The sequence below is a fragment of the Microtus oregoni genome, unplaced genomic scaffold, assembly GCF_018167655.1.
Source record: "Microtus oregoni isolate MIOR12 unplaced genomic scaffold, Mior012 000071F_ref0000514, whole genome shotgun sequence".
In the NCBI taxonomy this organism is placed as follows: domain Eukaryota; kingdom Metazoa; phylum Chordata; class Mammalia; order Rodentia; family Cricetidae; genus Microtus; species Microtus oregoni.
Window position 1 is genome coordinate 4,052,626 of NW_024543978.1, and position 13,645 is coordinate 4,066,270.

At 48.5% G+C, this 13,645-nt stretch overlaps 1 protein-coding gene across 2 annotated transcripts in view; it reads right to left on the bottom strand.

Annotated features, from left to right (window-relative positions):
* Znf831 (zinc finger protein 831) overlaps positions 1–13,645 on the bottom strand; it is a 110,156-nt gene that overhangs the window by 28,252 nt on the left and 68,259 nt on the right. The window contains exon 5 of one of the 2 annotated variants that reach the window (XM_041641935.1): positions 2,533–2,631. The exons of the other annotated variant lie outside the window; for it this stretch is intronic. Within the exon in view, the coding sequence (XP_041497869.1) occupies positions 2,533–2,631 (99 nt within the window). The remainder of the gene's footprint in view (positions 1–2,532; positions 2,632–13,645) is intronic. 2 annotated transcript variants of the gene reach the window in all.

The window sequence follows — 13,645 nt, forward strand, 5'->3', positions numbered from 1 at the left end:
CTCTGGCCTGGGTGCCCTGAGAGAGGCAGGCACACAATTGACAAGGCGAGCCTCTCTCGGGAGTGAGGCTGCCCTCCCCTTTCTCTCACCAGTCACTAGAACACAGACCGGACAGCAGCAACTGCTGCAGCCATGCTAGGATGTGAAGAAGGAAACCTATGGTGGAGAGAGCAGATGGCACACAGCACACCACGATGCCCTGTACGAGACCTCCACCATTTCCACCCCAGTGGTTATTGGTGAGAGAAACAGAACTTCCTAAACCCATTGTCGTTTTTGGTTTTTAGGAGAGAAGTCCAGACTTGGTCATATTTAATTCTACATCAACATAAAGCATCCGTGAAAGCCCCGCCCTCGCCTGCTCCCCAATACCACGATCTGCCTATGTCCTTGGCTAATATGCCCTGTCTGCGGATCTCCAAATAGGAAGCATTTACCATTCCATCGTATCCATAGCTTCTCTAGAACAGCAACCAGCAAACAACAGTCTGAAGAGCAAACCTGAGCTGCTTGTCTTTGTAAACAAAGTTTGATTGGCACGCATTCCCACCTGTTCTCACCTGTTCACACCCGTTCACACCCGTTCACACCCGTTCACTGCTAGATGCTTTCTCCGCAGTGTGGTTGAGTGCTTGCCATAGGGACGGTGGGGCTTCCCGTCAGAAATCATCATGACTTGATTTTCACAGCAGAAGTTTGCCAGCTCTTGATCTAGATAACTGCATGCAAAGGTTTAATGAAGTCTCCTTTCACTTAAATAGAGTATGTGTGTACACATTTGTGTGTGCGGGTGCACACGCATGTATGTATGTCAGACATGCACCACAGGTCAGCCTGGGGTGTCATTTCTCAGAAACTATACACCCTCACAAATTAACTTTTCGGAACGTCATAGACAAGCACCGTGTTTACGTCATTTCCACTCCTTCTTCCCCTCGCCCTCCTTCCATGCACCCCTTCTCAAAAGCATGACTTCTCCTCTAGCTATATATCCATGTATAGAAATATCTACTGATATAGATAAACTACTGAGCCCACTTAGTGTTGATCGTACACACAGGGTCTCTTCCTGGTCTAGAACTCACAGTGTAGGCTAGACAGCCTGGCTGAGGAGCCCCAGGCATCCACCTGCCTCTGTCTCCCAACTGCTGGGGTTACAATCTCTTGCCACACAGCCAGCTTTTTTCCATGGCTTCTAGGGATCACAAACACTTCACCAACCGAGTCAACTCTAGGCTCTAAATGAGGTCATTGACAATCAATGATCCGTCACCATCTGAACTGAAAGACTTGCAAACCCGGCAGCTACCTTCCCACTCCTATCCTCCTCTTCTTACCAACAAAAGCCCCGTGCTGTTGGGAACATCCTAGAATACTATTTTGGACTCTGCAGCCAGGTGACCTCTTGACCAGATCCAGACAGCAGCCAACATAGGGATGGCTGGAAGTCCTCCAGAAAGCCATCCCCCAGCAGCAGCGCACCACTATGGGGCTAAACTGCCATTTCCCAGTTTTCCTTGTAGCCAAGTGTGGCCACCCTTCTTGAGTTCATGTCCTTTCTCCATCTCACACAAACATGGGAGCCTCAAGGTGCTGCAGTGACCCTGCTACCCACAGGAAGTGCACTGTACACAGATGAGCCAGTGGATGCGGGGCACTGGTGAGGTCATCAGTTAGCCTTACTGGCCATTTTCTTGTATTAGAAGGAGTGTTTAAACACACCTGTGTTCTTGCCAAAAGGAAGGGAGGGAGGGAGAAAGGAAGGGGGGAAAATGCTTAAAAATGCAGCTAGAAATGACAGCTGAGTGGTTAAGAGTACTTGCTGCTCTTCCAGAAGACCTGAGTTCAGTTCCCAGGACCCAGATCAAGGAGCTCCCAACCACCTGTAATGCTGATAGAGCGCATTGCTGAAATTAGTCTAGAGTGAGTGCTCCATGAGCATTCGCTAAGAGGACCCTTGACCGCTGTTAGTTCATACAAGACATTAGAGAGTAGAGATGGATGACGTCATTGCTGAAATTAGTCTAGAGTGAGTGCTCCACGGGCATTCGCTAAGAGGACCCTTGACCGCTGTTAGTTCATACAAGACATTAGAGAGTAGAGATGGATGACGTCATTGCTGTAATTAGTCTAGAGTGAGTGCTCCACGGGCATTCGCTAAGAGGATCCTTGACTTGCCCCTTGTTAGAGCATACAAGACAGTAGAGAGTAGAGATGGATGACGTCACACTGAGCAGTGGCCAACCCTGAACTGCTAAAACAGAGACAATCATAATGGGGGTGGGGAGATGGCTGTTGGTCAAGTTCTTACCATACAGGCATGAGGATTTAGGTTTAATCTCCAGAATCCATGAACAAGCACTAGGGAGTCAGAGGCACGCCCCAAGGCTCACTGATGAGCAAGTTTGAGGCTCCGTGGGAGACCCTGTCCTAAGGTGGAGCTGTTGAAGGAGACACCTGAAGTCAGCCTCTGGCCTCTATCTGCACTCATGCACATTCTTTTCTTTTACTGGAAATAGATTGTTTTCATACCTTGTATTCTGGTTATGGGTTCACCTCTCCTACTCTTCCTAGGTCCTCCCAATCTCCTCCTCTTGCAGATCTGCCTCACATTAGAAAACAAACAGGCATCTAAAGAATAATAAAAAAATAAAATAAGATAAAAACAAAAACAAAGAAACCAGAAAGGACAGAACAACCAAACAAAAGAAAGATCCAAAGAAAAAGCACAAGAAACACAGATAGATACAGAGGCATACGAGTTCCCATATAGAGGAATCCCATAAAAACGCAAAATCAGCCAAGTGGTGGTAGCACACACCTTTAATCCCAGCACTCACGAAGCAGAGGCAGGCAGATCTCTGTGAGTTCAAGGGCAGCATGGTCTACAGAGCAAGTTCCAGAACAGGCTCCAAAGCTACAGAGAAACCCTATCTTGAGAAAACAAAATAAGCAAGCAAACAAGCAAATAGATAAATAAATAAAAACACAAAATCAGAAGCCATAATGTATATACAAAAGATGGGTAAGGTTTAAAAGAAAATGCTCTGATTAAAAATTATGAAACAAAGAAATCTCCAAAAATGACATTGAGTTCATTTTGTGTTGGCCATCGCTGCTGGGCCTAAGGCCTACTGTTAATAGTGGTTTGTGTGTCCCCAGCAAGACTCCCTTAGAGAACGCTAGTTTTTATTTCCAAGTGGCGATCAACTGGATATAGTTTCCAGGCTTGAGAAAAGGCCTACCTCTACTCTTAACTCCAGGACCCCATCTGGTGCAGACCCATGTAGGCCCTGTGTATGCTGCCACAGTCCCCATGAGTTTGTATGTATAGTCTGGTTGACATGCTTATGGAAGGTTAAAATGGATGACTATTTAAAATAACACACAGAAGTAGAACTGATTCTAAGCAGCCATATTCAGGGTACTGTTTAGGTGGTAGGATTTCAGTTTATACTAGAATAAAGCGAAGGTTTCTGCCCCACATCCGTCGAATCTCATCTGACCTTCAGACATGGCGCTCTAGTCTAGCAAGACTCTAGCCCATTCCAGTCCCTTTGGGCCTCTCGAAGGACATACTGTGCTAAAGACTATCCACAGAATGGAAGTTTCGCTCCCTAAAGTTACCCTCAGAACAGAGGCCATGGCCAAATCCATATAGTCTCCCACTTACAGGAAGCGCTCTCAATTACCAAACTGTTCACATTTTACAATAAGTTGCCTTGGTGACTACATCTTCACACGGTGAACATGTAACATGCATTCAGTTGTCCCTGAGCATCACCCATTTTGGTGCTGAATCTGTGGGGTCCTATGGTCTCATAAAGGTGACAGCAACCACTAGTCAGCCCCACCACCACGAAGAACAACAACTGACACCCCACAGTGTCCCGTGTCAAAGACGGATACACGGTAGGTAAGGTAGGAATTCAGGCTTTAGGTGTTCTCCATTTAGCCATGGGCATATCAGGACACAGCCCATCCTGGGCCGAGGAACATGAGTCCTTCACTTTGAATTACAAAAATGCTACTCAGAAAAACACATTAGCCTGGTATGACGCCAATGGATGCTGGTTTGGTTTATTCAGAGACATTATCTGAGAAAATTAGTTTTGGAAAAGGTAATGGGGGGTGATTTTAACACAAATACAGTCATTAGTCCCAGACATTTGGGATACAATTATAAGCCCTACATGTTGCTCCAAACAAATCTCTTGAAGGCCGCCGTAGAAAAGCAAAATAGAACATATTTTGTGAAAATTGCGAACAGGCATCTACTGGAAAAATGAAAGTGACGGTCCTAATGTTGAGTGAAAATGGGCTCTTAGGGCTGAGGATAAATCTCTATGATGGCATTGTCCTCGGGTTCTAAAGGTACTAAATCTCAAAGAGCTGGGATGAAAGCAGAGAGCTATGCTCTGAAAGCTACATTAGGTGACTCAAGCCAGCGGCGCCGGCGATGACAAAGACGTTATTAAAGACGCACATTGCAAGTTCAGCCCAGCCGCCTCGTGAAATGTGAGCAGAACACATGTCACCAACTAACACTTTATGTAACAGGGACTTCACGGGACCCAGGCCACCAGAGTAATCAATTAAGTGTTGGAAGTGGAAGTTGGCCTGTTTCGTCTAATCTCCGTTATGTTTTAGGTTGTCCCCCAGACTCTGCCTTGTGTTGAGAAAAAAAAAAAAAAGTATGGAGCCTGTATGGTACAGGGCTCCATCTTGGAACTTATAGAACTGGTGTCCAGTTCTCCTGGAGATGATTTTCCACTTGCTCCTGGGAGAAGTCCATACAGGAAGAAGCTGGTGAGGGATGAAGAGCTATCCTTCAGAGAGTTGAGGGCTGTAAACAGGGAGTGGGAATAAGAATCATCTGTGTTAGTGCCCAGCATCTACTGAGACCCCACGTGTGGTCCATAGAGTGCAGAATAAAGTTCACTGGCTGTGAAAACTCGTGCTCTCCTCTTCCTCTCTGGAGATGGAAGTACCCCCAGCATCTGTTGCCTTCTGTTCAACAGGGTGTTCCACTTAGCTCTCACTTCCCACCTGACCAAGGAGGGGGCTCCAGGGCTACTTACAGCCAGATCTCCCTAGATTAGACTCCATGCTGGGACTTTGGCTAAGAATCTCCCTATCTAATTGCTAAGTGGGGAGGATTCTGTGGGGCCACTAGAAGCCACTGGAAGTCATCAGAGACGGTCAGAGGTATCCAAGAAGGATACTAACTCTGATTTTAGGAAGATATATAGAGACATGGCTTAGGTCCCCAGTCCAGCTAAATACCCTCAAAACAAACAGGTTTGCTTTGTATCTACTACCTAAGTCTTTTTGCGTTGGATTTTAGGCCCTTGGTCCCAGGAGTAGTGATGGATGTTCAATCATTCTCCCAACCCACAAGGACACTGACATCTTCTTAGACCCCAGAGGATGAAGTAGGTGTTTACCCTTCAAGTCAGGTGACCCCCAGCACCTTCTGCTCACACCAAAAGGGGATGAAAGATTTACCTAACATTACCTAATGGCAGGCACAAAATGCAAGGCTTGGTCATCTGCCCCTGGCCCCCAGGATGTAGCTAATGGAACTGCATCTGAGAAACAAATCACAGACCAAGGGTCTTTTCTAGAAATAGCCAATTCCAGCCGACATCGATTCCTATGGCTTCCCAGTCTGCCTTGCACACTGAGAGAAACCATCAATTCCTTCCTTATCTAACTCCTCAGATGACCACATGGCAGAGCCTCAAATTTATGGAGAGTCCAGATGAGGAATGAAGGAGAAGCATGCCCCTTGTCCTCGGGATCTGGAAACTCAAGCAGATGAAACTCAGACAGACAAAGTAAGCACAAAACCAAACAAAATGAGAAGCCAGATCCTGCCCTTCAGAGAAGCTTCCAGAACATGCCAGATCCCTGTTCATTCTGAACTTCAAAATGCAGTTACTTAGGCTGGACTAAAAAGATTTCTCATTTTTTCCCCAATTTTTCTAAATTATGCGTCACATTTATAATGAAATGTCACTTCAATTAATTGAAATTAAATACAGCAGGGCACAAAGATAGAAACTAATAGCTGAAAATGAAGAGCTTCCTCTGCCACTCAGCAGCACCTCGCTCTACAGCGCAAAAGGGGAGGAGCAAAAATTACGGAACGGAAATCTCTACCGAACCCAGAAGCAACTGGAAAAGGAAAAGTAATTGCTTTAAGATTAAAACATATACCAGCAATTTCCACTGAGCCATTAACCTGTGGATTTGTGAAAGTCAATGTCATACTCTATTGAACTCATTTGGGCAGAGGCAGGTGCGCACGTGTCTTTTCTTGATGGTTTTTGAGGTCTCCATTGCAGTGTTCAGTGCTTTAGGATGCAATGGGGAGAGACAGTAAGATGGTAGGTTGCCCTTTGTAAGAAGCAATGTGAAAAGCCTGATGGGATGGCAACTATGAGGCAGGAGGATTATCACAAGTTTGAGGCGGCACGGACTATCTAGCCATATCTTATGTCGAGAGGGAAAAAAGGGAAGGAACAATTAGAACCCAAGCAGTTCCCTAGGAAATGGCTGCTGGACAGGAATGCCTGTCTGCAGTGTTAAAGCAACAGGGTGCTATTCTGGAGTCCACCACCAGGGGCATCAGAACACCAGGTCCTACCATCAGGCGGGGCAGAAGGTGCCTAGCCTGGGTCAGAGCCCTGCTCTCAGGTGCACCAGCGCAGCAACCTTTAGTATGCCCAGGAAGTCCGTCTTGGAAAACACGCCCCCAAACCACAAATGAACCTTTGGAGTCAAGTGCCAAACCTGAAATGGGCCTGGTGCAAGGAAAAGTTGGGAAGGAAGCATACACACCAGGAGGGGAGGGGTATGGACCCCCTCCATAAGAAGAGAAAGCGCCCCTCCCCAAGTGCAACCACACCCCCTAGGGACCTCTAGAGAGTTGCCCGGGTGGAACAGCTGCTGTTTCGCCCTACAGTCTCCCAGGCCGGGGGACAGAAGGAAAAGGAACAGTTTCCCCTCCAAACCAACCCATGGACCCCAGAAGAGCTACAGCCACAGTGGGTTTGGCATTTGGCTTTCCTGGGCTGGATGCTGGGTGTGTAGGTGTCAAGTGACAGGGAGAAATGGCAGTGAGTCCCCCACCAACCACGACCTCAATAACAAAAGACAGGTGTGTGTGTGTGTGTGTGTGTGTGTGTGTGTGCACGCGCACATCATGTTAACACTGGACTATCTCTTTAGTGTCAAATTCTAGATTTCCCCATAGAGATCAGAGCAGACTTTCTCCATGTATAGGAGCTGAGGTTACCAGGACGCTACGAGCTGTTTCTCATAATAAGGGTTTTTTTTTTCTTGTTTATTTTTATTTTCAGCACTGTCGTTATTTTTTTTTTCAGGCGGGACACTGAGGCACAGAAGCTAGGTGGGTCCTCAGCAACAGGACTCCAGGTGTGAGGCCCCAGGGGTCCAGAGCGAGCCGCTGATTGCTGCTGCCTCTGCTGGGCGGGCTGCAGAGCCGGCTCCTCTGTTTACATTTGCTTTCTGAACAGTGTTTTTTTTTTTTTTTTCCCGTGTGCTTCGTAAAAGCATGTTTAGTTTTGAACGAAAGCCGGTGTTTCAAAGCTGGGGGATTGGGGGTGTGTGACCACATCCAGCAACCTCCTCACAGGGACCCTCACCCCATCGCCAGGTCCTTCCTAGTAGGTCGGTCCTTCCCCTTTGCCCACCTCTCACCCTGCTCTCTGCAATGTTCAACTTCTCTGGATCCCCGTCTCCTACGAGGCCCCCGGCCTGCACTCCTGTCCTTTCTTCCTTTGCGGAAGGGAAGGGGGGGGTCACCATTCTTCCCTCAGTACATCTGGGTGGCATTTACGTGAAAGCAGAGAAAAGGAATAAACAAGCAAGGGTCGCCTGCGTGCTCAGACTGCAAGCATCGCCTGTTCTGCAGGGGTCCAGCTCAAGCCTGCAGCACAAGCCCAGCTGGCTATCGGCCTGCTGGTTTAGCCACGTGAGCTCTGAAGAATATAAGCTAAGGCCCGACAAGGGGTTCAGGTTTGGGTTTGGAACAGACCCGGGATGCAGTGGTGGGGGTCCAGACAACCGTTGGGGACCAGGTCCCCGGCAGCCTGTAGCCCTCAGCTACTGCTGCAGTTGGCTCCCGCCATTCCTCGTAGGCGGCGGTAGGGGGAGCCGTTGAAACTTGGAAGACGATTTTCCAGCAAATACAGAGTCATCCTTCTTTTTTTTCTCTCTCTTCCCGGATAATAAATCCACAGAGCTTGTTTTTAACCCCCACCAGAGGTTAAAATAGTTTCATAAAAAGTTTTTGGTAAATTCATGGGTAACTTTTTGAGGTTATGTGAGGTTTTTGTCAAAAAAAAAAAAGAAAAGGGAAAAGAGAAAAACAGCTTTTCGTTGTTGTTGTTCCGTCTCTGCTCATGTAAGACCAGAGTCACAGGAGAGCGGATGGGAGGGGGCTTGGAGCTTTGTGTTTTTCCAGAACAGTCCACACTCAGCAGCAGCTCCCCAGTCCCCCCGGAAGTCAGTCCGGGGGGGTCGGGGACCGTGGGCGGCTGCCCAGGGTGTGCTCTGCACCCAGCCTGCTTGCAGCCACCTGCCAGACAGCTGCCCCCTGTCTCTGCCCGCTCCCAGGCGGCTGTGATGCAGCAGCCTTCTCGATGTTTCTACGGCGTCCAGCCCGCAGCCCCCTGCCCAAAGAGAGAGTGTGTGTGTGTGTGGGGGGGGGGGAGTGTAGAGAGAGCTGTTAGCGGCTTCTGCATGCATTTTCCAAGTGGAAGTCGGAGTAAGGGTTAAAAAGGAATAAGAAGTTTATCCGATTGATAAGAAAGGCGACGGGAGGAGGCAGAGGGAAACAGCGCAGTTAAGGGAGGGGGCGTCACAAATTAACTATGATTCAGAGACTCAAATAAGGGGAGTTCGTTTTTTCATCTGCCTTTAGCTAAAAGAAAAAAGAGGAAATTATAGAAAATTGAGAAGCAAACATCCCTGAGAGTGCTGTGCACCCGGGGGTGCTTTAATGAACACTTAATAATTTTGAACGTTTGTGCTTAGAAGTGGCTTTTGTCCGTCTCCGGCATGCCAGGTGCCTTGTAGCCATCAAATGCTAATTGAGGCTGGAACAAAAAAAATCCTCTGAAAGTTAAAGAAATAAACCAACATTTTTAGAGTTTTAGCCGGTGGGGGGGGGGGGTATCTAGGGAACCTATTTTTCCCTCCACGTATGTATTTGGGCAAGACTCCCTGCCGGTGAGGATGGGGAGGGGGTGGCCTTGACAGACTCCCTCAGACTCCAAGGGCCATATTGAAAATCCGATGAGGGGAAACATTTGATGAAAACCCTCAAACGAGGAAGCAGGAGGCTGCTTATTGTTGGAGCTGATTCTCTGACCTCCCTACCAGCATCCAAGGTTGGGGTGAAAGTCAGCAGGAGTAGGGGCGCTAGGGACCTTGAGCAGAGCGCCAGGGACTCTTTGGACTCCGTCTGGGACAGCCATCGGAGGTGTTCATGAAGCGTAACCCCTAGCCTTCCCAGCGTCTCCCTAGATACCCACTCACTCCTGACAGTAGAACAGGATTTCACAGCTCAGAGCTCACCCCCTGGCCTTAAGACGTTGTCTCTGGGGCGAAAACGGTTCTGCGCCTTCTACTGTCTGCCACCATCGTCACCGTCACCATGCTACTGAGTACATTCTGTAACAGCAAGAAGACCTTTGGACCTTGAGGACCCCTGTAAGGTGGGCCTCCCACAGCAGTCCTGACCCCCACTCCCCGCGCGCCCCCTTGGTGTGAGGCAGGACTTGTAGACAAGAGCCAGATTAGATGAATCATAGGCAGCAGCTATACACCATTTTACAGAGGGGCCTCGGGCAAAAAGAGACAGATGTCCCTTGACTTAGAAACAAATGAATTCTAAGTCCACAAATGAAATTACCGGTCTTTGTGTGCCCCCCTCCCGCCCTCGCCCCCGCCCCGGCCCGGGCTTCACAGGAAGCTGAGAGGCGAGGACAACGGTTTCCCAGGTGAGCTGGGTACAAGTTGAGGGATTTCAAGGCAAAACACTGGGGCAGCAGATGCTCTGACAAAAACAAGTTTCATCAAAACAACCTTGTTCTCATCTCCCAGCCAGATGTGGACACCTAACCCCTCTTGATGCAAAGGGATTAGGAAAAGGTCAGGCAGGTGGGAAGCACTATTAGCATCAAAATCAAACGTTCCCTGTGACGTCATCAAGGGGGCTTAAAGGACTGAACAGCAAATCCCCTTCTTGTGATTCTGTCACCTAAGGTTGGTGGCATATCACCTAACATGTCCCCTCCAGGACAACACTGTTGAGGACCTGCTCTGTCTCACCTTTCTGCTAGCACCTCAGTTAGGATTAGCCCCAAAGGGTCTAACCAAGAAGGCTGCTTGAGAATGGGAGGGGTGGCAGATGAGAGTGGAGAACCCAACAGGGATGAGGATGCTCTTCATCCTACTCCATCTTCTGCTTTCATTTGGTTGCTTGTGCTAACATTTCACATGAGAAAATTCTAGAACAAAATTCAGACAGCATTTGTAGGACCTTTGGGAAGGAACTCTCCTAAGCCTCCCTTCCCACCTCCTAGCTGATCCAGTCATTAGTACCTAGAGGCATTTTTGCCTTCCCACTTTCTCTGTGTGTGTGTGTGTGTGTGTGTGTGTGTGTGTGGAGGGGGGGACATCAAGCTTCTGAAGGCTGGGGATGTGGCTCAGTCAGTAGAGTGTTTGCCTAGCATACACAACTCCCTGGGTTCAATCCCCAGCACTGCATAGACCAGGCATGATGGTCACAGCTGTCAACCCAATACTGGGGGTGGAGGCAGAAAGATCAGAAGTTCAAGGTCATCCTTGTAGGGAGTTCAAGGCCAGCCTGGGTTACTGTGAGACCCTGACTCAAAAACAAACAAACAAACAAAAACAGGGAGGGATGAGAGAGGAAAAGAGAGAGAGAGAGAGAGAGAGAGAGAGAGAGAGCTAGTTACTCCAGTAAACAAGGCTCTGTCAATGATTGCTAAGGAAACAAAGTTTTAGAGAAACAAGTAAATAGCGGTGAAGTGCTGTTTGCCTCTACTGCTGTTTTAGCATGTACGTACGGTTTTTTGTTTTTTTTTTTTTTAAAAAATCTTTTATGGTTCGGGGAGGGAAGCGAGGAGGATGGATAGCAGCCAGCCCCCAGGCCCCAGCCCTCCATCTGCAGTGGGGGCTGGATGGAGAGGCCTTGGGGACAGGTGCGGACGCTGCAGCCCCCCCTCCAGTTCCTGTTTGTGCCGTGGCGCTGCTCTCCTCCCCCAGCCGGCCTTGTCAAGACCCCTCATTCAGAAGCTTAATCACATCAGCAAGCTCATGGCGCTGCATCTGTAATGACTTGTTTACCAGTCTCTGTCGGCTCCCCTTGCCAGACCCAGCTCTCCCAAAGGACAAGAGCCACGTCGTGTTCTCATTTGCTTGTCTTCTGCTCCCACACACTGCCTGGCACACAGCAGAGCCGGTAATTGCATGCAAACCTCAGGACTCATCTCTTTGGGAAAGGCATCATGGCCCTCTCCCTAGTCCCTAGCACCTTGAGGAGAGCCCACAGCATCTTCTGCCTCCCTCCTCTCTCTCACGGGGTGTCGAGGCACGCACCTGCTTGTCAGAACAGGCTTCCTTGCATTAGCCTAAGGGTGAGACGGCATCCCCAAGTTTGTACAGATGAACAACGTCTCTTGTCACTTGCCTGACCCCCTCCTCTTTGAGGCAGCCATTTCTCCTTTGCTCTCAACAGCTCCACAGAGGTGATTAATCCCCAGGGCTGGTGTACAGTATCTCAGCGGCTGGATTAAAGGCAGGCAGAGACCCAGACTAGGCAGGAAAGATTTAGTTTTGGGCTGGGACAAGCACCTGAGATCACAGAAGCTCTGGGAGGCTGTGGAGGTTCCTGATGCCTAGAGACCCAACTCCAGCGGACATTAGTGAACCTGGACCCAGATAAACCTGAAACCATTTTTTTTAATTTTCCTTCTACATGAGATAATGCCTCCTTCCTTCCTCCTCTTGCCACCCTCTTGTTGTGTGTGCATGTGTGTGTGCATGTGTATGTGTAGACAAACTGGAATCAAACCTCCTTTCCTCACAACAGAATCTTCCTAACCTAGGTATACAATGTTCAGTGCTCAAACCAGTTGGGCAACAATAAAAGCTCTAAAGACCTTGGGCGATGGTTTATCCCTCAAACACGGGGCCCTGAGTTCCACTTCCAGCACCCCCATAGAACTGTCTATGCTAAGTTAGATGAGAATTTGAGGGAAATTTCTGGTTAGTCAGCCTAGTGACCCTGACTCAAAATTAAGGTGGAGAGGGCTGGAAGGATTGCTCAGAGGTTAGGACATACTGTTTTTGCAGAGGACCAGAATTTGATTCCCAGCACCCACACCAGCCTGTAACTCCAGCTCCAGGGGATCTGAGAGCCCCCTCACCTCCTTCCTTCTCCTACATGTGTGCATGCACACACACATACACACACAAATCAGTAATAATTTTGAAATAAGAGAGAGAAACATAAAAGAAGGGAGGAAGGGAAGGATGGAGAAAGGAAGGAAGGAAGGAAGGTAGGAAGGAAGGAAGGAAGGAAGGAAGGAAGAAAATGGCTCAACTGGACATGGTGTTATACACTTTTAATCCCAGCGCACTGAAGAGGCAGAGGCAGCCCAGACTGGTATACACAGTGAGTTCAAGGACAGCCAGAACTACATAGTGAGACCTTGTCTCAGAAACAAACAAAAAAACAAAAAAACAAAAAAAAAAAGAAAAAAAGAAAAAAAGGAAAAAAAGAAAAGAAAGAAAGAAAGAAAGAAAAAGAAAAAAAAAGATGGAACATATGTGCATTTGCACACACACACTGGTACACACACACACAGGAACACACACACACCATAAAGAATTGAGAAATTCACATTTTCTATAGCTAGACTTCTCACTTTATCCCAGAGGTCCCTCCTATGGGCCTGCATACAACCCTGACCCAGAAAGGACTGGGACTGCCATGTCTAGGCTCCTGTTTATGATGAAAAGTGAAGCCCCCCCCCACCCTACCGCCCGTCTTGCCCACAGCCTTCCACAGTGCCGTTGGCTCTCTTGGGTTCCCAGGGTGGGCAGTGCTTCTCTGAGCTTGCTGCCAGGAGGGAGCTGACTAACACTCAGGGCTCAGCAGCCTGCAAATCAATTAATCTCTTTTGCAAATTGCTAACCGGGTCTAATGAATTGGCCAGGCACAGAGGAAGTCCTGTGTGGCTCTGTGTCCTTAGCAGTGACAAGACTGTCCCTGAGCAGGGCTGAGACATCATGCCTCCGCCGGAGAACAAATCAATTAATATTTGGAAGGAACATCAAATTGTGCCCAGTGGACTTGAAGTTTGCTCAGGAGAAACTTCTCTGAGCTCCAAACAGAAAAAGATTGTGAGCAGAACTCTCGGGTTCCTAGGAGCCTGCGATGATGCTCACAACTCTGAGACGTGAGGAGGAGACCCCAAGAGAAGCAAGCCCAGAGGCCTAGGCTTTATGGGTTCCCAGGGAAGCATGCCCACATAATAGGGATCAGAGGCTACAGCTGGCTGAGAGGAAGGGGGCAGAAGGA